The sequence below is a fragment of the Oncorhynchus mykiss genome, chromosome 21 (assembly GCF_057628025.1).
Source record: "Oncorhynchus mykiss isolate SJ-2025 chromosome 21, ASM5762802v1, whole genome shotgun sequence".
NCBI lineage: Eukaryota > Metazoa > Chordata > Actinopteri > Salmoniformes > Salmonidae > Oncorhynchus > Oncorhynchus mykiss.
The window spans coordinates 14,457,329-14,482,314 of NC_143042.1; the positions used below are offsets into that span (position 1 = coordinate 14,457,329).

At 42.1% G+C, this 24,986-nt stretch overlaps 2 protein-coding genes across 9 annotated transcripts in view; one reads left to right on the forward strand and one right to left on the reverse strand.

Moving 5' to 3' along the window:
* Positions 1 to 13,241, reverse strand: LOC110500076 (protein mono-ADP-ribosyltransferase PARP12). Its single transcript, XM_090213966.1, has 12 exons — positions 12,876 to 13,241; positions 6,885 to 7,020; positions 6,368 to 6,638; positions 4,846 to 4,896; positions 4,623 to 4,749; positions 4,263 to 4,428; positions 4,023 to 4,143; positions 3,708 to 3,804; positions 2,247 to 2,331; positions 1,956 to 2,086; positions 1,299 to 1,450; positions 1 to 1,157 (listed from the first exon to the last, which is right to left on the reverse strand). The coding sequence occupies exons 1-12, from the start codon at positions 13,148 to 13,150 to the stop codon at positions 766 to 768; spliced, it is 2,004 nt and encodes a 667-aa protein (XP_090070092.1). The 5' UTR covers positions 13,151 to 13,241; the 3' UTR covers positions 1 to 765.
* LOC110500077 (transcription factor ETV6) overlaps positions 12,864 to 24,986 on the forward strand; it is a 23,478-nt gene continuing 11,355 nt past the window's right edge. Inside the window, exons 1-2 of one of the 8 annotated variants that reach the window (XM_021577228.3) lie at positions 12,864 to 13,235; positions 16,455 to 16,587. In XM_021577228.3, the coding sequence (XP_021432903.1) occupies positions 16,551 to 16,587 (37 nt within the window). In that variant the 5' untranslated portion in view covers positions 12,864 to 13,235; positions 16,455 to 16,550. Of the gene's footprint in view, positions 13,236 to 14,274; positions 15,428 to 16,454; positions 16,588 to 24,986 lie in introns of those variants that run through there. The other 7 variants (XM_036957359.2, XM_021577223.3, XM_021577222.3 and 4 more) reach the window with 7 other exon arrangements.

Consider the following 24,986-nt stretch of genomic DNA (forward strand, 5'->3'; position numbering starts at 1 on the left):
TAAAGCTCAAACCAAGTTTATTCACCCAATGGTTCAAACAGCTGAAAGACAAAGACATATTTACACTGGTATTTAAACCCTCCTCCTATGCCGAGTCTCCTCCTTACACATCTGGACAGCCAATAGATCACCGTTGCTAGACAGGACTTCAGTGATTCCTGTTCTTTCTCACTTCATCTGACTTGATTTCGTCCCAAATTCCTCACTTCTCCCCAACTCACGGGTGTCTTGTTGACTTGTACCAGACTGTGGCCCTTCTCCTTTCCATAGGATACCTGATGTCTAACCATAACATGTTCTGACAGAATGTAAACGTTCTGCATTCCCTTCCCTCCCTCAGTGACATGAATAAGGATATTTCATATTTTCAAGTTTAGAAGTCAGAACCCATCAATGCAAAGAAAACAGACTGATTATATTCATGAAATGAATGAAACCCGTAATCGTTGAACTGATGCACATCAGCAGATACTGTAAAAGTACTGTACTGTAAAGGTATGAAGATTAAAATGTACACAACTACTTCATGTTGTGAGGTTCGCAATTTGCCATTATATAAAGTCAATAGCACTACAAAAATATGTGCATTGTCGAAAATGGATAATTGCACATCTAGTAATCATAGTAAGGTGCATCCCAAGATTAGCTGTAATTTGTCAAACACATTTAACAGAGTGCTAAATCCATTTCTCTAATTCAAGAAAGCATACGTTTTTGCCTCAGTTTAATATCAAAGGGTTCACAGTTCACACCTCACAGTCAGCCTCAACTAATGACACATGAGTTGTCAGATTTAGGTGCAGGGGTTGGTGCTGGTCTGTATTTTGGTGCTGGTCTAGGTGTTGGAGCAGGTACAGGAGCTGGACGGTAGTATTGCTGGTAGTCTTGCGACCATGCGTCGTCATCACCATAATGGATGAGATACTCTGGGTACACCTGGTGCTTCTCAAACACCACAAAGATAGAGGGGTTGCTGACGTCATCCACACAGCTGTCGTAGAAGATGGTGTCCCCTCCGTCCTTCGAGGGGGGCCGGAGGTAGCGGGAGTGCCCTTCGGTGTAATCTCCCACCAACACACGACAGACAAACATGGACCTCATATTTGATTGGCCAGTGTAGCTGTTGGAGTATTTGGCATCCCTGGCAAAGTAACTCCCTGAAATTGGATGTTAGGACATGAAGGGGTAAGCAGTAATCATTAATCACAGGAAAATATATTATATCAATGATATATCATCTCGCTTTATGTTAATAATGAGAAAGAAATGTAATAGCACAAGCACATGACACAGCTCACCTTTCCCATAGGCTGTTCCGTTTAGTCCACAGATCCGCCAGTCAAAGTTGTTAAGGCAGATGGCATGGAGGTATTTGGAGTCTGTGCCATGGAAAAGCTGTTTCTCCGTCACATTCCTCCCTCTGTTGTTCTTCTTCATGAGATCCCTTTGCCTTGCAATCAGAATTACACAAATACATCTCTTTGCCTTGCAATCAGAATTACACAAATACATCTCTTTGCCTTGCAATCAGTGTATGTCCTCTAGAAGCACTGTAGACAGTGTGCAGAATGTATTGGAAATTTAAAAAATGTATTTATTTTGAGATGATATTTGTGACAGAAAGTTAGTCGAGAGAGAGAATGCTTGTATAATGTGCAATTATTGTGGGTGCAGTCAGGAAGTGAGCATCAAGTTGTAGCACATCCGGCCGCGATTGGGAGTTCCGTAGGTCGGCGCACAATTGGCCCAGCGTCGTACGGGTTTGGCCACCATTGTAAATAAGAATTTGTTCTTAACTGACTTGCCTAGATAGATATAGATATATATATATATATATACACAAAAACATTTAAAAAAAATATCAGCAAAAAATATGAAAAAATAAATCTATTCTAGACCAATCAATAACTCAGGTGATTGTCAGTTGAAAGTGTATGTAGTCTTAGGGAGCGTACCACTGAAAGACTTCCCAAAGGGCTTTGTTCTGAATCCTCTCAATTTGGCGGATGCTGAAGCCTCTCATGGTCTTCTGAAAAAACCCTTGAATCTCCTTAAACTCCACTGACAAGCACGGAAGGTCGACTCTCTAATAGGGACATGATGGGAGACAGAGAAACTGTCATAATACACCATTAGCCTACCACGTAGGGACAGATTGGAGCAGTTATTTGCCCAGGAACAAAACGAACATCTCCATTGGTCTAAATAGCAGGTTTCTTGCATCTGGTATGTACTGTATATAATACCTTGTATCCTGTTTCAGGAGTTTGTGCCTTGTCCCAGTGTCCTGGTAAAGCTCTGAAATGTGAGTGATTGATCGGAGCCCTTTTGCTGAAATGTAGAAGAACAATAAATATTTTCCTTGGTGCCCCGACTTCCTAGTTAATAACATTTACATGATTAGTTTAATCACGTAATAACAATTACAGAGAATTGATTTGATAAAATAACAGTCTTCACTTTAATGATACCAAAGACACGACATCTAACACCATTTTAATCAGGAGAATCTCCTCTTTGTAATGATGTAAGGTTGGGCAGCGAGCTCTGCTGTCATCAAACGCTAGTCTTTAAAATGTCAGAAATCACACATTACTGTTGGAATGAGGCTGCCCCATTGTTTCTGTATGGGGAAATTGTACAAGGACATGTCTGTCTACTTCGCCAAATATCTCAATGTGTATATATTTAGATTTTTTTCACATCGGACATCATTTTTTTATCAGGAGAATCTCCTCTTTTTAATGATGCACCAAGTCTGGGCAGCGAGCTCTGCGGTCACCGATCGCTAGACCAGAAATAGTCCGAAGTTAACATTTTTCCCTACTTCCTTGTTACGCAGATGTAAGCACACTTGACATTGAGTTGTTATTTATCAGTTTTGTCCTAAGTACAGATTGTAGTTGTAAAATAAAAAGGGATACTTTCTTTGGTGCAATTTAGGGGAAATGGAATTCTAAGTATCACTTCAGTCAGAAGAGGCTTATCGAAGGTTCGTTTCAATTAATTTGCTATTTGCGCTGGTGTTCCAGCTCAGCCAATGTTCTTTGGACATTTTTCAGCCTTGGGTGAATTTTTACTTATTTTATTGGCCAGCCTACCAGCGGAGCTAGCTGATAAATCGAGCTCTTGCCAAATCCAGTCAGGAGGACAGCGAAAACATATTCTCCCCCAAGAAAATCCTTCAATGCAGATATTTGCTGTTCTTTCAATTAAGCTATTCCCTCCAGTTCTTATATAACTGCTGCTATGGCAGCATCAACACCAACCTCCAGGAGCTTCTCGTTGTCATCATCAAATAAACCACCCCCACAGATTATCAAAGGACGCTGATTGGTCCGGCCATACGGTGGAGGGAGAGGGATGTGCTCAAATGGTCTTAATCTGGTTGTTGACAGACTGTATCCGTGTGGCGAAACAGAATGTAAGCTTGCGTGATCAGGATGGTTCGTACGAGGCTATAGTGCTACGGCAAAAATCAAAACGTGCACCCAGTGGGGGCCATGGACCGAGATTGGGAAACCCTGGTCCAGCAAAGTAAACAGACAAAAAACATGATTTACAGTCAGCTACTCCTCTTCTATAGACTACTTTCAAGGCAAGAGAACACACGAGGAGCCTAGTGGTGAAGTGAGTGAACAATCCTCAGGAGAGTCATTTCAAGAGCAAATTGATCCATACAAAAAACATTTACAGCTTTATCTTACCTGGTTTTGATAGTTTGTGCATCAGCTGAAGAGACAAACACAGGCCGTCTTCTCACAACCTTCTTGGTGCTGTACTGCTTGTTTGTTTGAATCATGTCTGAAAAGGAGCAGAGCTGTTGTAACAACAGACAGTTCACTTCACATTCAGATGTCATTATCTTGCCATAGTGACTCCATCCAGAACTATCTCAATCTGTCCCATACAGTAGTAGCTGTAAGAATCACTGCATATCTGTTCGTAATATACTATGTATGGTGTATATGGTTTTAAGGCTGCAGTTGGTTTATCTTGGATATCACGTCACTTGTGCTCACCTGGGAAACTGAGTTCATAGGTCTGTGACCCCGCGGTGAACTCCATCACAGCCTTGTTGTCTTCCTGGAACCTCTTCTCCAGGTCTTCACTAGTGATGGTGGCTGCCCTGTGTCCACTGATCTGTAGGGCAAGACAGAAAACATGGGGGTTATGCATTGTTAGCATAATTGTGATTTAAAGAGGGACTGAACTCTGTCCTATTCAACCATCACTATTCAACACTGCTCGTCGTCACTCACTGCTGATGCGTACTGGATCCAGTTTCCACACTCGTCCTCCCAGAACCAGGCCCACTCTGTGGTGAGGATGAATATAGGCTGTAGCACAGAGGAGATGGTGGAGAGACGCCGGGCTTTGTTCAGGCCGCAGGTCATCGTATCGAAACACACAGGCTGAACTCCACGACTAGACAAGAGAGAATAAAAGACAGCGAACAATCAGCAGTCAAAATAGGAGAAGCTGTATATCACACTAACTAGAAGCGTATATGGCATTAACATCTCATCGTATTAGCAACTAGCAACATTTGCCCACCATTGACCAAGTGCCCTACGTGTTACTGTCCATTCAAGTTCATTCTTCTTAAAGGTAGAGCCCACCTGTATGTCTTTGCTGGGTCGCAATAGTCCTTCTCAATCATCTCGTTGTCTTGTAGAGCTGTCCAGTTTAGTCCCTCCCTCACCTCCCATTGGTAGGGCATGGTACAGTGGGCTTTAAAGCACTTATCTGAAATATGAGTAAAGTTAGGTGTTGAAGTCTTATGTTTATTAAGCTGTACGCATTGATTATTCTTAAAATGATGCTTTGAAAATGCTGTCTTACCACCGTGTATGCATCTGCCCTTGATGAAGTACATGCATATTTCAGATTTATCTGAAAAAGAGAACTGGACATTTAATTTACCATGCCAATAGAATCAACATCTATACATTTTGATAGCTTGTGACTGGGAATGTTCACCATTCATCGGCTCTTAATACCAGTTACTAACCATGTAAATACAATGTAACTGACACATTAAATAGTTTATGCTAAATTCTAGGTTATTTTAAACAAGAAATCCACCTACGTATTGATTCTCGTCATCAATTATGGACTATGACTGCATGACCACCATGCTATGTGCAGTAGCCTAGTGGTTAGAGCGTTGGGCCAGTAACCGAAAGTTTGCCGCATCAAATCCCTGAGCTGACAAGGTACAAATCTGTCGTTCTGCCCCTGAGCAAGGCAGTTAACCCCCATTTCAGTTGAATGTATTCAGTTGTACAACTGACTAGGCGTCCCCCTTTCCTCTTTGAATGCATTCAGTTGTACAACTGACTAGGTATCCCCCTTTCCTCTTGCCATTACCAAGACGAGGTCTGTTGGACCGCTGGCTTATGTTAACGGTGGCAATAGCAGCATCATGCTCAATCGCTTGGAGTGCCCTGAATCTGGAAAGCATAGGAGTGGGGAATAGGGGTGCTGGAGTTGCTGCAGCACCCTCCAAAAATATATAAATTAGCCTACTCCTGTCTGTATAGACATGTATAAAAGCATTCCAAATAATACACCAAAGAGACGCAATTTGGGCAGCAAGCGCGCCAAATATCCAACTGCTTGTTGCGTTGTAGCCATAGAAATAGAATCAATGGAAGGGTCTTGGAACCTCTAACCCTGGCAATTTGTCTGGTAAACTCATGAGTACATTCAAGATGGCTGCCAGTCCTGACGACAATGGACACAACCGTTCTATGGATTCTATTTCTATCATTGCGGTTGTCAGCGAAGAGCAGCTATAGGCCTTTTGTAAATGTCTAAATACAATCGCGGGAAAAATGTAGTTTAAAAAGAAAATGCCTCTTGCTGAAAAAAGACTAATCTGTCTGCAGATGCTACCAAATGTTTTCTCATCAACTCCCAATATTAAGCCAACAGCACATTTTTTTTTTATTGGCACAAGCGAATCGGCCATCACCGGTGAGTAGCCTACGTATATTCATGCTATCTTTATCAATGGGTAAGCCAGTGCCACTGGATATTTTATTTAGCAGCCTATACTCTAGCCCAGGTTCTCTTAAACCATGAGTTGGGCCCCAAAGTGGGCCCTGGTCATGTGAGAAGTGGGTTGCTGTTATGAGAATGCATCTATAATCACACACTATTTCTTCTAACACCTACAAGATATTAGGAAGTAGCATTAGGTTCCACTAAATGCTATGTTCTCATAAATTATACAAACTCACTTTATTTAATGACTATTTAATGACTTATGACATGCTAATAACAGTGTAGCCCTTATCGTGACTACTCGGTGGGCCTCTGTTAGACTTGTTACTTGTGTTAGCGGTTGCATTAGCTTTACCTCTTTGATGTTGCCCCTTGCCTTGCTTGGCATGGTCTTGCTTTTGCAACCACTCCATGTTCATGTACACAGACTTCAGGGAGGCAATGAGCTCGTTGGGCACCCCTCTGTCCTGCAGGATTTTTAATGGGTGGGGTTCGTAGAAATCATGACACCTGGAACAGTTGCAGCTACCCCTGAGATACATCTCACAGATGTGGAGCCTCTTGCATGTCTCGCCATCCTGGCATTTGCCATACTCTCCAACACCATTGTTGTAGTTGTGGCACACCTAGCAGAAGGAAAATGTTTGTATGAGAAAAAAATCCACACAAACACACATGCATCCACTCACACACATACACATGCATGTAGGAGTACACACACACAATATTCTGGGATATTCCATGTATATTTCTGCACACTACAGCACAAGATTGGAGGAACATGAACTTAATTTAGATCATGATCACTAAACACAAGGCCTTAACCAGACAGAGTATACTTTAGCAAAGGGGCCTACTGCAGTGTTACGTACTTGTGGTAAGAAGAAGCCATCATTCTGAAGCAGCAGGGTGCACAGCTCAGATCTGTTCAGTTTCTCCAGTCCGTGTTCTTTCAGGACTCTGCTGTTGTCCCCCGAAGTCAGGTCATGGTTGAAGCGACATCCTCCTCTGTTGTCAAAAGGAAACATTTTCTTGATACACCCTTCCATCACACTGGACACAAACTGGTTGAATCAACGTTATTTGTCAATGTATTGTAACGTGAAATCTACGTGGAAAATACACTGAGTGTGCAAAACATTAGGAACACCTTCCAAATATTGAGTTGCACCCCCTTTTGCCCTCAGCACAGCCTCAATTCGTCAGGGCATGGACTCTACAAGGTGTCGACAGCGTTCCACAGGGATGCTGGCCAACATTGACTCCAATGCTTCCCACAGTTGTGTCAAGTTGGCTGGATGTCCTTTGGGTGGTGGACCATTCTTTTTTCTTTATTTTTACCCCCTTTTTCTCATGATATCCAAATTACGATCCAATTCCAATCTTGTCTCATCGCTGCAACTCCCCAACGGGCTCGGGAGAGGCGAAAGTCGAGTCATGTGTCCTCCGCAACATGACCCGCCAAACCGCGTTCCTTAACACCCGCCCGCTTAACCCGGAAGACAGCCGCACCAATGTGTAGGAGGAAACACCGTTCAACTGACGACCGAAGTCAGTCTGCAGGCAGCTGGCCCGCCTGTCACATCTGCTCCAGCAATGCCCTCTACTGCTCATCCTGTGTCTCCTTGACCTGCCGCCACTCCCCCAGTACTCTCTCCATCTCCATTGCTCTGTGTGTGTGTGTGTGTGTGTGTGTGTGTGTGCGATTGTGTGGGCGGAGACAGGTGTGCTGGAGTCAGAGCAGATCTCCACCAGCTGCAACCTGTTCCAGAATCAAGACCTCCACAAATACTCAGCCCTGCCACTTCCATGCTGCCAGATCGTAATCTCTGATCAGTCAGTCTACATTTCTAGCCGTTTGTTACTATTCAGATCCTGTTATCCTGTTGTGCCCGTTTTCCTTGCCTGACGCGGTTTTCCTTTCCGCTACAGTCCTGCCCGCTCTGACTCTGGTCCCTGTATCCAGTCCCACGTCTTGTCATCCTTCTACTCGGTCCTGGATTCCCCACTCTACTACTCCCTTGGATTCCCCTCCGGACCTGCTTACCCTGTCTCAACTCTTCGCGCTCCAGCCTCAGCCTCCGCACCTGGTTTCCAGCAACCCGCCCGAGCTTCCCTTAACCTCCACTCCATCTCCCCCCTGTGTTTCAATAAATACCTTGGTTAATTCATTCCAGTCTCCTCGTATGAGTCTGCTCTTGTGTTCCCCTGTTCCACTCCACATAACACCGCCAGAGTCGCTAGAGCACCTGGCCAAACCCTCCCATAACCAGGACAACGCTGTGCACCGACCTATGGGACTCCCGGTCACAACCGGTTGTGACACAGTCTGGGATCGCCCCGAGTCTGTAGTGACACCTCATAGACCGCTGCGGCACTCGGGAGGCGGTGGACCATTCTTGATACACACGGGAAACTGTTGAGCATAAAAAACCCAGCAGCGTTGCAGTTCTTGACACATTCAAACCGGTGCACCTGGCACCTACTACCATGCCCCGTTCAAAGGCACTTAAATATTTTGTGTCAAGCCCATTCACCCTCTGAATGTCACACATACACAATCCATGTCGAGGCTTAAAAATCCTTCTTTAACCTGTCTCCTCCCCTTCATCTACACTGATTGAAGTGGGTTTGACAAGTCAATAAGGGAACATAGACTGACAAGGTGAATCTAGGTGAAAACTATGTCATGGAAAAAGCAGGTGACCCTAATGTTTTGTACACTCAGTGTACATGTTACAATATTGTGTCTACATGTAGGTGAAGGAGTCAAGCGCAGGACAGCAGAGATGTCCGAGTAGCGTTTTTTAATAGGCAAGTCCACAAAAACATATAGGTCAGGTACAATACCAAAATAAACGCTCTCGACAAAAGAGAAACCAGTTACTCACGGAAGGAGGAAAAAACAACGCTCCTAGAACTTATACACACTCGGTATATTATGTGAAAATAAACAGGCACAACCTAAACAAGCAACATAACATGAATAATCCCGCACAAACCTAAGCAGGCAACAGGGGTAATTATACACAGAAATTAAAGCAAATGAAACCAGGTGTGAAAGAACCAAAGACAAAACTAACAGAAAAAGAAAAAGGATCGCTGATGGCTAGTAGGCCGGTGACGCCGATCGCCGAGCACCGCCCGAACAGGGAGAGGAACCACCTTCGGTGGAAGTCGTGACAGTACATTTGATTTGAAAAGTTTTTGAGGGTGAAATTTCCACATAGACAAAGCTTGTATAAAATATGTTGAATTTGTACCTTTGAAATCATGTCAGATCTTCAACGTCATATCCAATATCAGATTTTAAAAAACAGACTGGGCAGCATCTCCTACTGGATAATTGATTTACAGCTCCCCTTTGGTCTCCCAAACAGGATTTTAACCAGGCCAGCCCTGATATTTGTCACTGACTACAACCAATGTGCTATTGTGAGAATTATTATTAAGAGAATTAATAACCAAATAGATTTACTGTTGCTATCGAAGTCATTCCAAAGTGCGGTTGCAGCAGCTCTTCGCAAGCCCAGCGCTGTTTATGACTTCAAGCCTATCAGCCTAATGGCTGGTGTAACCAATGTGAAATGGCTAGCTAGTTAGCTGGGTGTGCGCTAATACTGTTTCAAACGTCACTCGCTTTTAGATTTGGAGTAGTTATTCCCCTTGTGCTGCAAGGGCCGCGGCTTTTGTGGAGCGATGGGTAACGATGCTTCGAGTGTGGCTGATATCTATGTGTTCCTGGTTCGAGCCCAGGTAGGGGCGAGGGGGACGGAAGCTATACTGTTACACTGGCAATACTATAGTGCCTATAAGAACATCCAATAGTCAAAGGTACAGTATATGAAATACAAATGGTATAGAGAGAAATAGTCCTATAAATACTATATTAACTACAACCTAAAACCTCTTACCTTGGAATATTGAAGTCTCATGTTAAAAGGAACCACCAACTTTCATATGTTCTCAAGTTCTGAGCAAGGAACTTAAACGTTAGCTTTTTTACATGGCACATATTTTACATGCCAAATATTACTTTCTTCTCCAATACTTTGTTTTTGCATTATTTAAACCAAATTGAACATATTTCATTGTTTATTTGAGTCTAAATTGATTTTATTGATGTTTTATATTAAGTTAAAATAAGTGTTAATTCAGTATTGTTGTAATTGTCATTATTACAAATAAAAATTCAAATAAAAATTGGCCGATTAATTGGAATCGTTTTTTTTGGCCCTCCAATAATCGGTATTGGTATCGGTATCGGTATCGGCGTTGAAAAATCATAGTCGGTCGACCTCTAGCTAAAAGAGCAAGGATTTCCTTGTTACTAATGCCAATTCTAAAGTATAGTTTTAACAGTCATGTACTTATGTGACGCGCACAGCAACAGGCAGCCAACAGGCAGCCAATTAATAACCAAAACCCCTACTTTAATCTTGAAATACAACTGTGAGTTTATTCTCGAACTATAGACACTTTGTTCTCAAAATATTGCCACTTTATTCATGAAATTTATGTTTTCAAAGTACTATCCGTGCAAATCAAAGTGCCACCACCCATCACCATTTTTTTTTCTCTTCACTTGGCCCTAAAACTAGGCTACAGATTCGATTTTTTGCCTGGGTTAGGCCCAACATGTTATCTAATAGCAAATACCTAATAGAGCCCCACAGTGGAGGTGTCATTATACCCCCCCAAAAAACTAGCAGTCAAACAGGGAAATGTTTCTTTCAACATTCATTTTTCCCATATGGAGTTTTAGAAACACTTAAAATAAGGGCTGTGTTTTGTGTCGGCTCACCCTGGGGTGACATTTTGATAACCATGTAAATCTCTCTCAGAGAAGGTGACTTTTATCAATATATTTGGCCCTATTTACTCTCATATTCGAAAATGCTAATTAGCATCAAAGTAGACATCATGCAGGACTACAAATCCCAGCAAACTCCTGCACATCATCTCGAGCTGACGCCTTTGCGAACAGGTATTGTGTCAATTTAAAACTTACACAAGACAGTTCACAGAATTGTCAATTTAAAATAAATGTAGCCAATGTATTCATTAGTAAATGTAGCTAACATTAGATAGTTAATCCAGAGATTCTTACCTTTGCCTCGATTAGGCAGTCTCGTCCAGATCATCATGGCATTTGTAGTTCCTTATGATAGCCAAGTTAGCAGCTAATTAGCATTTCATTTGGGGGGGGGGGGGGGGGGGTAAATACAGGGGAATATATTGATAAAAGTCACCTTGTCCTAGAGAGATTTACATGGTTATCAAAATGTCACACCAGGGTAAGCCTACACAGAACACAGCCCTTATGTTAAATGTTTCTAAAATCCCCTATAGGAAAAATGTATGGTGGAAATTTCACTGTGACCTGCTGCTGACTATCAGTCAGTGAGCAGGTTGTTACTGAGTGAGTGGTGGGAAGAGGTGCTTGTGTGTGTTGAGAGCACTAGTTGAAAGAGCACTGCAGCAGGCAGCTGAGTCATGGTGACAGAGCAGCACACGTTGTGACAACTTTTTACCAGTTGTAGTAGGTAGGTTATTTAGATTAGTCATTATGGAGATACCTATTTCCACATTTTTTTCCATAAAACATATTCATGTGCAAGAAGTGAAATGACGGAGACAAAGCATTGGAAAACGACTTTAGGCACACTAGAGTGCTTTAGATAGTTGGTTTAACGTAAACTGAATTCTAATGTTTACTTTTCTTAGGGAAAACCAAATCAAGCAAAGGGTTTTACGCATGCGCAGTTCTTGGGTCTCGAGTGCTGTGCAAGTGGAAATTTGAAATGGAAGTTATGGAATTCCCTTACGTGCTTCTGTTGTAGGACAACGTGACATTAAATGTGGAGAATGATAGATAGATTTGTATATGTTGGCCATCAAGTAGGCTATTCATTTCTATGCCATTGTAGGCTACTCTAACCTACCACTTGATACAATAAATACATTGAAATTATGATATCACTTGAGTCATTGCAAATCAATTTGTGCCACTTGTGTTGCCTACCTGGAGCTGAAAAACATTTTTAATAAATATCCTATAACTTCAGTTTGTTGTTGTAGCCTTGTGTTATTATGCAATTATTAATGGCAATGTTAGGTTAATTCAATTGGAAGTTATCAATTGTGATCATGGTCACAGCTCAATGTCAGTTTCATTGTGGACTTTCCCAGAAATTAGATGTAGGTGGCCTATCAGGGGCTATGGGCTAACTGCATCTAGTTCAGCAAACCATGGCAAAGTTGAATTGCAATTATAAACCCTGATTTTAGAAAAAGGAGTTTATTGGATAAATGTGGCAACTCCTCTCTTGCTGTAAAAAAAAAAAACTAATGGGGGGCTAGATCTCAGGCCGTGTGGGTTGGTTTTGAGGGGTCATATGTTTAAAATATTAGCTACACCTGGCAACCCTGGTGGTTCTCTATATACACCAATAACGCCATAAAGCAGGGTTCCCAACTGGCAGCAACGGTTGTTGTTTATTGGCTCCCCAAAGTTTTCTGAGCAAAAAAAACAAATATATATATTTTTTTATGATTTGTTTATTTTTTTTACATAAAAGACTAATAACACCAGCAGATCAGCTCCAATTGATTTTAATTTCAGAAATCTATTCCCAAGTATTCCCACGCATAATAGGAGAGACACTTGATCGTCTACAAATGTGTGGGATACTTGTGGTCAATTTGCAATAAAAATATTGGTAATTATGATCCCTGCCATAAAGCAAAGGGAAAGGCTATGTGCCAAAAGTTCCCCAGAGCGGGCCTTGTGGTTAAAATAACGTCACCAACAAACGATTATAACAACTGTAACACAATTGCGAAGAATTGAAGTTCCATACCTTCTCCGACTGAACGGGCAATCTCCAAGCAGGAATCGTTTACAAAAATGTAAATTTCGGCATCCCTGGCAATCGCTGGATCTGCACAGTCGAACTCCAGTCCTGGCTAACACCCTTTGCTCTCCGTCAAAAACAACAAAACAAAATTTAGCTTGATTCGTAATTACATCCCGCACCGAGACGGGCAAGTCACTGTAAAAATTCGCATCTAATTCATCGACGTTCATTGATCCATGGTTAGCACAAATAAGTTTAGTTATGGTCGATTCCGTCATTTCTTCAACCGGTTAAACAACGTTATATTCTTTCCAGTTGGTTCAGGAACACTAACAAGAACACTACGTGTTTAGAAGGGAGCTGGTGAGTGAATCGAAACTGAAACTTAGCATAACCTTTATGATCTTTCCTTCTTCTGCAAATGCAATAAAGCCTTCATATTGCACAAAATAATTAGCAAGATCTTGACACTAGCCAATGTGTTATATACTATTTATATAAATAGGCCTGGAATCTTTATCATTGGAACGTAAATATGGAGGTCTACTATCGCCTGTCTACTGTAAAGAATACCAACTATGCCCAGTAGATGTCAGATGCATCCCATCCAAACTCTAGGCCTAGGGGAAATTCATGTCAGTCAAATCACTTTAAGTGATCAGAATTTTTTAACGTGCCATTATCAATATATTGCCATGAATTTGTTGTAATGTCCATCCTTTACATGTCAGTTAAGAACTCCGCCTACCGGGGAACAGTGCCTTGTTCAGGGGCAGAATAGCATATTTTTACATTGTCAGCTCATGGATTTGATCCAGCAACCTTTTGGTTACTGGCCCAATGCTCTAACCACTAGGTCACAACACAAGGCCTGTGCAACAAGTGGGCTGGACTCAATGCTGGAAATTCACGTCATTTTGCCGTTTACACATCAAAGTCAATGAGCAGCACCACAGAGATGTCCACCTTTTAATCCAGTCTTTCAGGAAGATAATTAAATCAGTCCCCGATTAGAGAGGAACAATGAAAAAATGCAGTGGAACTGGCTTCGAGGTCCCGAGTTTAGTTTGAGGGGCCTATGTGGCCCCTGGGCCACTAATTTACATTTTTATTGGGCCCACTTTTGATGGCAATGAATGGACATCTCATTCCAAACTCATTCCACGGAGGGCCGAGTGTCTGCAGGTTTGAGTTTTTTCCTTTCAATTAAGACCTAGACAACCAACCACTCAAGTACAAGGGTGAAGCGAAAACATGCAGACACTCGGCCTTCCCTGTGTAAATATAATCTGCAATATCCAGATATGGGGTATCCCTTTAAGAGAGTAGTGGCTACAGAAGAGTCTGGCTGCAGGGTAGACTTAAGTGTGTTTCCTGAATATTATTATTTAATTGGCTCCCTGGATCTCGTAGGCGTCTCTTTCTAGCAATGAACAATTTGGAGATCTTTCTCCCCAATAAGAAACCCCTACGAAACTCGGGAAGCCAATAAGATAATTCTACACAAGGAACGCCCTTTTATCTAGACTGCAATCAAACCCTCTGCAACAAGGGGGCTGGGCTCAATGCTGGGAATTCACGTCATTTCGCCGTTTACACATCCAAGTCAATGAGCAGCACCACGGAGATGTCCGCCTTTTAGTCCAGTCTTCCAGGAAGAGAATTAACCAACGCGTCGCCGAAATGTAGAGCACAGCACCAACAGAAAACAAAGAACTTTCACGCGTTTATGATGAACATGGTCCTATAATGGATTGATAACAAACCTTAAACGTATTTATTACGTGGCCAGTAACCCTCCAAGTCAGGGAGTCGGGTGTGGGTGTTTTTTCTGGTTTATTTCAAAGAGGAGAACGGGAAAAGGAAAGTGGCAAGAGGAGAACTTCCTGAATTTAGCGAGACATGTCAGAATCCCCATCGCAGATCATAACCAAGGTATTTGTTGATTTTATAAAACAGAATCAAGTTCTAGGACCCCGGGGTGAGATGCGCTTGACGCAGTCGTGTTGTTGACAACTGCATCGTATGTGTTGGTAATCATCTGTTGCTGAGGGGAACGTTTCGCGGCTCTGTTGTAGACTATATCAGCGCATGGTAAGTCCATCCATGCTGTGCGCAAGTTTACCGACTTCGCAGCACACCTGAGATAAACGTTTTTCGTCACGACGTTCATTTTCATAGGCTATTGGTGCTTTCAAGACAACTGGGAACTCGGGGGAAAAAACGAGATCAAAACATGACGTCAGTGATCTTCAGGTCGGAGCTATAGAAAGAAGCCTGCGTTTCCGACTTGGAATTCGGAGTTGGATGACCATTGAAACGATTTTTTTTCCCAGTCGGAGCTCGTTTTTTCTGAGTTAACAGTTGTCCTGAACGCGCTAAAGTCGGAGATTTCCGAGTTCCCAGTTGTTTTGAACGCGCCATATGTCTTGTTTTAAAACCACCAGAAATTTTACTATCCTTATGGATCGTATTAGCCTACAATTAATGTTACCGGTTGAAACTATTAATGGGAATATAAATGCATCTGTCACGATTATAAAGCATACACACAGGTAACTAATTTTCTATACAATACCTTTTGTATATGTAAACCTGAAATCTGTAGGCCTAAAATATGTAAAACAGTTCCAGTGCAAAAATGCATGCTGTTTTATAATGTTATTACATTACAGTAATGGTCTAAAGATGGATCTTCAAATTTCAAGTGACAAGGAAACTATTTGCTATTGTTGGGATGCAGCCTAAACGAGTAGGCCTAAAGATATTTTGGAATGATAATGTTTTGCAGAGATAATGTAGGCTATATGTATGCCCTTAAACACACACGCTCGCACAGTAACTCAGTCTCTTGCTCCCTTCTTGGCCCCATCTGTACCTGAACCCCTTTTTGACCGTACACAACCTTGTCCAATCTGGGCTGTACAAATGCGAAATCTTGTAAAAGTAAGACTTGATATAGTGTGTTACTGTTGGCTGTAGGCTACTGAAAACACAAAGTATTCTTCAAGAGTAGGGCGGTCTGCATAATAAAATGAGATTAAAATCTCATTGCTACATATGCCACAGTGAGTTCCTAGTACAGTAAGCTAATAGGAACTAGCCATTTTAGATTGACTGGTTGGATGAATCACCAATCCATGTTATAAGATGTTGCTGTTGGCAAACGAGCCTATAAACATCATATTCAGCAGCACTGATTGGCCCATACATACTCACCTGTTAACTGTTGCTGTCCATAGAAGGTGCAGAGTAGAAAGAGGCAAATGAATGATGTTAGAATATCGTTGTACACAACAGCACATGCATATATTGTCGTGTTGACGGGTTACATATTGTATAAGTAAATGTGCACAAATACCAGTAAGTTCAACCTCCTGTTTAGTGACTGGCTGCATTGACCTTTTTATGAATAAAAAGATTGGCTATGTGTAGGTACCTTATCCCGTAGATAAAGAACGTCTTTTAAATGGTGTTATAGTTTCTCGGCGTGGTGATTCTCAGGCTGTTTGGATTTAAAGATGGTTTTCGGGGAGGTTTGTAACTAAGGCATGCTTTGTGTCTCTGTGTATCTATTCATAGCAGGAGAGGAGCTCATTCAGTCCTTCCTCCGCGAGCCCTCTGCCAAACTCCACTTCCTCCCCCGTCCATGCTCCCACAGCCAGGCCAGCCAGCCGAATGGAGGACGAGGCTGCCAGGCTGCCCGTGCACCTGCGTGAGTCACACACTAACATGCAGACACACGCCAAACACACACACACACACACACACACACACACACACACACAACTCATGACAGGCACACACAGAGAATACATGACAGTCATAATCAACAAAACAAAAATGGTGTTTTCAGCCTGCATTTCCCTTATTCCATAAACATTTGTTTTGAGAGCTTTTGACCTCAGAAAATGGCAGATTGAAAGCCATGATTTACTTTAGCTACTTGCATGTCACGTCATGACTCCAACGGGCATCATTCTCCCCCTGTGGACAGACAGACCTACTCATGTGTCCCTCCTCTGAGGTGCAGCAGACCCAGGGTCAAGGACCAACACAAGACGTCTTTCCTGGACCATAGCAGAGTCACTGTACTGGAACACTACACAGTAGAACACAGCAGGACAGTGACAGCCAACACAACTCAGTACACGGCAGTACAGCAGGGTTCAGTACAATAACACCTCAGGGTACTAAAGGACAGCACACAACACAACGTAGCTCAGTACAAGAGGATAGCGAACAGCACAGAATAATAGCCCAGTGTAATGGAGGAGTATAACACGTAAAGGTAGGAGAAGAGAGGAAGTAGGAGATGGTCTAGAATTAGGGAGAGAGAGTGAGGTATTACAGGATAGAATAGGACAGGGCGGACAAGAAGAAAGTAGGGAGATGACTGTAAATATGAGGTAAGGTGAAGAGAGGATTTGATTTGTATCGAGAGGGCAGATGCGTATATTGATTTACTGTGCTACTTTACATTATTCTGCACTGATGAGGAAGAGCGGCATGTAAGCATTTCACTGTACCATTTACACCCGCTGTATCCTGTGCACGTGACGAATACACTTCGATTTGAGGTGTTTACTGATCTGACATGGTTGGAAAAGTGACAGCATTGGTCGAAACCATGTTTTTTATTTTTTTACCTATTCTTAAGACCAGTAAAATCACCAAGGCCCCAAAAAAGAGAGGAAGGAAGAGGGACAAGGAGAGAAGGGAACATGACAACCGTGTGCTGTCTGGTGAAGCTGACGGCAGGTCTCAACCGGCCACTGCCTGACCCAATAAAACAACAGGCGGGGTTGGATCACGGCCAGGATATAGACTGGGTGTTTATAGAGTCGTAGAGTCACTGGGCCTGCTCTGTGTGAAAAACTATTAATGTTTAACCAGGCACCTTTTAACATGTATGACTTTTAGGACTTGAGAGATTCATCTTTGTAGTTCTTCAGTGAGTTTGGATATAAATCTTCCCACTGGGCACAGCCGTCAATTAAACGTCTATTCCACGTTGGTTCAACGCAATTTCATTAGAACTATGTGGACACGAGGCCTCCCGGGTGGCGCAGTGGTTAAGGGCGCTGTACTGCAGCGCCAGCTGTGCCATCAGAGTCCCTGGGTTCGCGCCCAGGGACTCTGGAAGTGCAGTCGTGGGGGGCGACGCACAATTGGCCTAGCGTCGTCCGGGTTAGGGAGGGATTGGTCGGTAGGGATCTCCTTGTCTCATCGCGCACCAGCGACTACTGTGGCGGGCCGGGCGCAGTGCGCGCCAGCCAAGGTTGCCAGGTGCACGGTGTAGCCTCCGACACTTGGATACGCGCTGTGTTAAGAAGCAGTACGGCTGGTTGGGTTGTGTATCGGAGGACGCATGACATTCAGCCTTCGTCTCTCCCGAGCCCGTACGGGAGTTGTAGCAATGAGACAAGATAGTACAACAATTGGATACCACGAAATTTGGGAGAAAAAGGGGTAAAATTCAAAAAAATAAATAAAAAATAAAAAAAACTAAAAACTATGTGGACACAACGTTAATTCTACCAGTATGTGCCAATGAGTTGTTGTGGGAACTTTTGAGGGTAATTGACCTAAATATTGGCGGTTTGTTGATGTGTGTTTGGCAAAGATATGGTGCAGTACTCATAAATTAGACCAGTATATTAACACACTTTGAGGTAATCTCAATATCAAAAAGAAATGACCTGTAGTGTCTATGCACGTGGACCATATAGAGGAAATTCCCCATTTCCACTTCCCCTTTTGTATTGTCATAGAAAAAGGAAGAACGTTTAACATGTCTGTTTTGGTCTGAGGTTGTCTGTTAGGGCCGTTTATCTGGGCGTGGTGAATGTGGTCTGCTGGACTGTGAGCTTCGATTCAACTTTTTGTTTGAATCTTTAGATTATGCAAGATTTCCCTCTCTTCTACATGTTGACTCTGTCTTTAACTCTGTTGAATATATAAACTACCCTTCACCTGTAGGCCTACAGTACCCAAACTTCTTATTGGAACCTTCTTTGGCTCAAAGCCATCACTCTTCCTGACAATGATCTTTTAGACAACTTGTAACACGTTTTGCTCCCCTTCCGAACACATCACACAGCTGGATCCAACTGGCACACATACTGCGAGAGACAAACCGTCCACATTCAAAGGCAATTTGTCCAGAAAGAAAGAATGAAAGGGGGGGGGGGGGGAAGGAAATTGCAGTGTGGGCAGAAATCCGCCTTCTCTATTTCCTGAGGAGGAAGTGGATTAGATCAGGGTGAGAGTTGCAGCCTTCTCCCCACACTCAAAGAAGGCTTCTTTTCTTTTTAACCCTTTTAGCCAGGAGTGTTAGAAACCACCCCACTCTGAATGGGAGAGGTTTGCCTCTCCCTGTGTGTCTGGGTGAATGTTCTTGAAGTGGTGAAGTTAGTTACATTTCTTCATCACATTGGCGGATTTTCACGTTAATCCTCCCAATTTCCTTTCTGTTAGTTGTCTCATTGTTGAACTATAGAACATGCAAATGAAAAGAAAATAAGTAATAATAATAATATTAATTCTACTGTTTAGTTGCACTAGATGTCAGCACTTGAGTGAAGTGGATGACTTTTCAACTCACAATTCCATGACATTAATCGTGTTTACTTAATTGTCTTGTGATGTGTCAGCCTCAAGGTCACCCACCTAGCAGACACTAAGAAGCGTAGCAGTGTCATTCAGGCTCACTGCAGTCAGGGATTCACGCTATTTACTGACGTCACAGCGAGTCGGGTGGGCTCTGATGGGGATGTAACATTGAGACACCTGTGCAAAGTGACAAGTTCAAAGAATAGGGAGTGAGTGTCTATGGGAATGTGTATGGAGAGTACAGTTTACATTAAACATGGAAGCTTATTGAGCATGAGAAATCACTTGCTGGGTGACTGAGAATGAAGCCTCTTCTTGGAAACTTGGCTTGCTGCTGTTTTTCTTTGTAAACCTTTCTCAATAGATTGTGTTTGCTTTGCTCACAGCTGGGGTTCTACTGTGTGTGTGTGTGTGGCTGAGAGTGTGAGTGTGTGTGAGAATGTCTTTGTGCACAGGCATGTTGGTGTGTATGTGTGTGTGTGTGTCCGCATGTCGCTCTGTGAGTAATTGTACAGTGTGTGTGTGCCTGCATATTCGTTTGTGGAGTCTTTCTGTATGTGTAAAGATGTTTGCGTGCATATCAATGGTGCAGTACATACAAAGTGTGTGTGTGTGACTATGTTATACCCCAGTGCCTTTCAGAGGGGAAATTTCCTGCCCCTGGAAGCCGTTCTCATCCTCAGGAATTTCCTGAGTGGGCAGACTGCGCTTCCTGAATAAATGTTGTTTTTCCCCCCTTCGTTCCCTTTTCTCCCTCTGAAAGGGGAAACTGTTCTCACATGCCAACAGCCAAGTGGAGAGAAGCCCCTTCTCTTCCTGTATGAAACACTCCACATGCCATCATGGAAGGAAGGGGGGGAGCAACTGAGCCCACCAGACAGACTGATGCTTAAAAGACTATGTTGCGGATGCTACCCATTCTCCCTTTAAAGGGCGACTGCACTTCCTTTGGCTTTGTTTTGACGGTTGCTCAATGGAGACCATGACTGAAGCCAAACCAGAGTTGTCTTCGGGGTGTGGTTTGATGTGGGTGTGTTATGTTTGTATATAGACCCTTTCCAGTACACGACACACTGACAGATGCATGGGCCTCTTGGCTGTAGTAAGAAAGCCATTGCCATCTGTGCCCATTCAATAGCCTAGATTTAGATTTTATTACTTCTAAACAAAATAACTTTTTGTGGTTCTCATACACTTACAATGATGTTTTGATTATAGCTTGAACAGTCGCTAAGATTATATTTGGTTGTGATCTTTGCAAAATAAGTATTTTGGATGCCGCATTTGTTAGCTAGAATGCTAACGCTCATTGACATAGTCTGTAGCAAAAGCTAGCCAAATAGCCATTTTACTGGTTGAAGTGTTTAAAAAAATAAAAGTAAAATGCCGTTGATTTGTGATGATGACAAACAATCATATGAGCCTTAATCCAATTATAATCCAAAAGTAGTGTGAAATGCTATCAAAAGCAACATGTAAATATAGAGGCTTTTTTTTTTTTTGCTGGCGTTCTATAAGAACTCCCCCGTGTTCTTCCACCGACTTGTGTGTATCGCCCTCGTGAGGCAATGTTTGCAACACAGAAATGGGCCTATTGTACCTTGGCAGGTGTTTGTCCCTCCTGAGTCACTGTTGCAACAACAACCACTTCCTCAAAATGTTAATTAATTTAGACGGTTTTGCAGAGGTCTTAGTCATGCAATTTTGCATCTAGCATCGAGCTAAGGTGTTTGGTGCAGTAATTCTTAAGTAAAAACATTTGCATGAAAAACTAGTCTGTGCACTGTATACAGTCTATCGAGCTGGAAAAGTCTGACTCCGCGCTCAGGACTGATTTCTGAGAACAATATCTTTACAATATCATCTGCAAGCTGTCAAATTATTGTAAAGAAAGCACAAGCAACATACTGTTTATCAGTGTACAAAATCACTTGCTAACTCTGTGTTTGTCAATGAAGCTAGCAAGTGGAAGCTAGCAAGTGGAAGCTAGACTGCTTTATCAAGTCAGTGGAGAGTTGTGTGCTTCGGTGCTGTTATTTTTTTTAAATATATTTTTTTACTTTCTCAGTGTCTTACCAGAATGTGAGTCTGTCTGGCAGTGTTTAATAGGGAATCTTGTTACGAAACAGGTCGCTGGGGGACACAAGGTGGGTTTCAGAATATTGAAAAGTGGTCTCTGATCTCAATACTCATTTTGCCGAAAAAAGTGGCTGACTTGGGTGATTGACACTATCAAACATCAGGAAGTGGCCACTCCATAGAGGGCTTAGGGTCAAGGGTTATTTCAATGTAACATTGGCGAATCAGTTGTCTTATGTAAACAAGTCAAGAGGCGCTGTGTAATGGGCAGATCTGTTTCACTGTCTGGAGGTTCTGGCTGCTATGATTGGATAGAGTGCGTGCAGCTGATGGAGTGCAATCAGTACAGCTGCTTCTCTCGTGTTAGTGGCCATGATGATTGTAATCCATACCCAACCCCCCAGTAAGTCGTGACAAACTATTTTACAGAACGCTGTTTTGGATGAGTCTGACTTCATGACCAAAATTTTCGTATTTACACATTGTAGATATTTTTGACCCTAGAATTCATGTTTCTAACTCATATCGATGCCACATATAACCAACTTTGGTTTTAAACGGCCTAAGGGGCAGTTGACCTTTTTTAAATGAAGAGTCTACTGCAGATTTCATTAGCATAGATGACATGCTAATTTCCGTGACATTGTGGTTTAATACAGAATAATTCTGGATTGAACAATGAGGTCAAACTGAGAACAGCTATTCACTTGAACATCTCTGAAACCTCTAGCTGGGCTGATGTATGTTCCTATTACATCTGTATAACTTTGTATGCAGCATTGTATGTATGTATGCATGCATGCATGCATGCGTGTATACATGCATGCATGCGTGTATGCATGCATGCATGCATGCATACATACATACATACATACATACATACATACATACATACATACATACATACATACATACATACATACATACATACATACAGTTGAAGTTGGAAGTTTACATACACCTTAGCCAAATGCATTTAAACTCAGTTTTTCACAATTCCTGACATTTAATCCTCGTAACAATTCCCTGTCGTAGGTCAGTTAGGATCACCACTTTATTTTAAGAATGTGAAATGTCAGAATAATAGTAGAGTGATTTATTTCAGCTTTTATTTCTTTCATCACATTCCCAGAAGTTTACATACATACACTCAATTAGTATTTGGTAGCATTGCCTTTAAATTGTTTGACTTGAGTCAAATGTTTCGGGGAGCCTTCCACAAGCTTCCCACAATAAGTTGGGTGAATTTTGGCCCATTCCTCCTGACAGAGCTGGTGTAACTGAGTCAGGTTTGTAGGCCTCCTTGCTCGGTTTGTAGGCCTCCTTACTTTAGTATTGCCAGCCTAATCTCGGGAGTTGATGGGCTTGAAGTCATAAACAGCGCAATGCTTGAAGCACAGCGAAGAGCTGCTGGCAAATGCAGTAAAGTGCTGTTTGAATGAATGCTTACGAGCCTGCTGCTGCCTACCACCAGACTGCTCTATCAAATCATAGACTTAATTATAATATAATAACACACAGAAATACGAGCCTTGGGTCATTATTATGGTCAAATCCGTAAACTATCATTTTGAAAACAAAACGTTTATTCTTTCAGTGAAAATATGGAACCGTTCCGTATTTTATCTAACGGGTGGCATCCCTAAGTCTAAATATTGCTGTTACATTGCACAACCTTCAATGTTATGTCATAATTCTGTACAATTCTGGTAAAATTAATTACAGTCTTTGTTAGGAAGAAATGGTCTTCACACAGTTCGCAACGATCCAGGCAGCCCAAACTGCTGCTTGCACAGAACACAAGAGAAGTGACAATTTCCCTAGTTAAAATAAATTCATGTTAGCAGGCAATATTAACTAAATTTGCAGGTTTAAAATATATACTTGTGTATTGATTTTAAGAAAGGCATTGATGTTTATGGTTAGGTACACATTGATGTTTATGGTTAGGTACACATTGATGTTTATGGTTAGGTACACATTGATGTTTATGGTTAGGTACACATTGATGTTTATGGTTAGGTACACATTGATGTTTATGGTTAGGTACACATTGGTGTTTATGGTTAGGTACACATTGATGTTTATGGTTAGGTACACATTGGTGTTTATGGTTAGGTACACATTGATGTTTATGGTTAGGTACACATTGGTGTTTATGGTTAGGTACACATTGATGTTTATGGTTAGGTACACATTGGTGTTTATGGTTAGGTACACATTGATGTTTATGGTTAGGTACACATTGGTGTTTATGGTTAGGTACACATTGATGTTTATGGTTAGGTACACATTGATGTTTATGGTTAGGTACACATTGATGTTTATGGTTAGGTACACGTTGGTGCAACGACTGTGCTTTTTTTTGCAAATGCGCTTGTTAAATCACCCGTTTGGCGAAGTAGGTTGTGATTCAATGATACATTAACAGGCACCGCATTGATTATATGCAACGCAGGACAAGCTAGATGACTACACATGGTTGATGATATTACTAGTTTAACTAGTGATTATGTTAAGATTGTTTTTTATGAGATAAGTTTAATGCTAGCTAGCACCTTACCTTGGCTCCTTGCTGCACTGGCATAACAGATAGTCAGCCTGCCACGCAGTATCCTCGTGGAGTGCAATGTAATCGGCCATGATCGGTGTCCAAAAATGCCGATTACCGATTGTTATGAAAACTTGAAATCGGCCCTAATTAATCGGCCATTCCGATTAATTGGTCGACGTCTACTTTGTTGTCCTTAAGCCATTTTGCCACAACTTTGGATGTACAGTGCCTTGCGAAAGTATTCGGCCCCCTTGAACTTTGCGACCTTTTTCCACATTTCAGGCTTCAAACATAAAGATATAAAACTGTATTTTTTTGTGAAGAATCAACAACAAGTGGGACACAATCATGAAGTGGAACGACATTTATTGGATATTTCAAACTTTTTTAACAAATCAAAAACTGAAAAATTGGGCGTGCAAAATTATTCAGCCCCTTTACTTTCAGTGCAGCAAACTCTCTCCAGAAGTTCAGTGAGGATCTCTGAATGATCCAATGTTGACCTAAATGACTAATGATGATAAATACAATCCACCTGTGTGTAATCAAGTCTCCGTATAAATGCACCTGCACTGTGATAGTCTCAGAGGTCCGTCAAAAGCGCAGAGAGCATCATGTAGAACAAGGAACACACCAGGCAGGTCCGAGATACTGTTGTGAAGAAGTTTAAAGCCGGATTTGGATACAAAAAGATTTCCCAAGCTTTAAACATCCCAAGGAGCACTGTGCAAGCGATAATATTGAAATGGAAGGAGTATCAGACCACTGCAAATCTACCAAGACCTGGCCGTCCCTCTAAACTTTCAGCTCATACAAGGAGAAGACTGATCAGAGATGCAGCCAAGAGACCCATGATCACTCTGGAT